The sequence below is a fragment of the Sinocyclocheilus grahami genome, unplaced genomic scaffold, assembly GCF_001515645.1.
Source record: "Sinocyclocheilus grahami isolate Dianchi unplaced genomic scaffold, SAMN03320097.WGS_v1.1 scaffold46655.1, whole genome shotgun sequence".
Taxonomy (NCBI): Eukaryota; Metazoa; Chordata; class Actinopteri; order Cypriniformes; family Cyprinidae; genus Sinocyclocheilus; species Sinocyclocheilus grahami.
Window position 1 is genome coordinate 1 of NW_015525165.1, and position 1049 is coordinate 1049.

Sequence of the window (1049 nt, forward strand, 5' to 3'; positions counted from 1 at the left end):
CTTGCACTGCTTTAATGTCAACAAAACATTCAGAAATAGCTTAATCTTACATTAAAAAAAAAGAAAAGATAAATCAGTAGATACCTTTTACATGAACATTTATTGATTGATCTCAACCATACCTTTGCTCTTGTGTGTTAATAATTATACAGAGTGCTACAGTATACGATTGTGGGACACTGAGTGATCTCGCTATCGCTGGCAACCATGAGACTCGTAGTCGGTTTTCTTTCTCTGCTCACTGTGTTCGGCCCTGCAGAATGTGGGAATGTTTTAGTCTGGTTTACTGAGGGCAGTCACTGGATCAATCTGAAGATTGTGTTGGAAACGTTGATTGACAGGGGACACAGTGTCACTGTGCTGGTGCCAGATGCCTCTCTCTTCATGCATGCCAAAGAATCAGATCGCTTCTCCTACCAGCCATTCAATGTGTCTATATCTGCACGGGACATAGAGGACTCCTTTGAGGATTTTTTACATTTCTCAATGTATGAGATGGAACAGTTAAACTTACTGCAAATTTATATCAAGTTCTACCAGCTTTTCTCCAAAGATCTAGATTTGTGTTTTACATACTGTGATGGTACTCTGAAGTCTCCAGCGTTGATCGGCAAACTGCAGCGTGGGAAGTTTGACGTCATGCTGTCGGATCCGATCTATCCATGCAGCGAGGCTTTAGCTGAAAAGCTGAACATTCCCTTAGTTTACACATTACGGTTCTCTATCGCCAACACTTTAGAGCGCATGTGTGGTCAGATACCAGCTCCACCATCATTTGTTCCTGGAACAATGAGTAAACTCACGGACAAGATGAGCTTTACAGAGCGAATCAAAAATATGCTCTTCTACCTTTCTCAAGATGCTTTGGCCATTAGTCTGTGGAAAAAAATCGACAACTATTACACTGAATATTTTGGTGAGTTAAATACTCTGGGGAGGGGAGGGAGGGCATGAGGGGATTTACACCTAGAAGCCATAATTTTGTTGTTTAAAATAATCATTCATTCCAGGACGGCCCACTTCCTATTGTGAGATGATGGGTAAAGCTG

At 41.5% G+C, this 1049-nt stretch overlaps 1 protein-coding gene across 1 annotated transcript; it reads left to right on the top strand.

Moving 5' to 3' along the window:
* Nucleotides 1-6: 6 nt before the first annotated feature.
* Nucleotides 7-1045, top strand: LOC107580830 (UDP-glucuronosyltransferase 2A1-like; the record flags this gene model as incomplete). Its single annotated transcript, XM_016266462.1, has 2 exons — nt 7-916; nt 1011-1045. Coding segments are annotated over exons 1-2 (744 nt in total), but the record flags the coding sequence as incomplete, so codon positions are not given.
* Nucleotides 1046-1049: the final 4 nt, after the last annotated feature.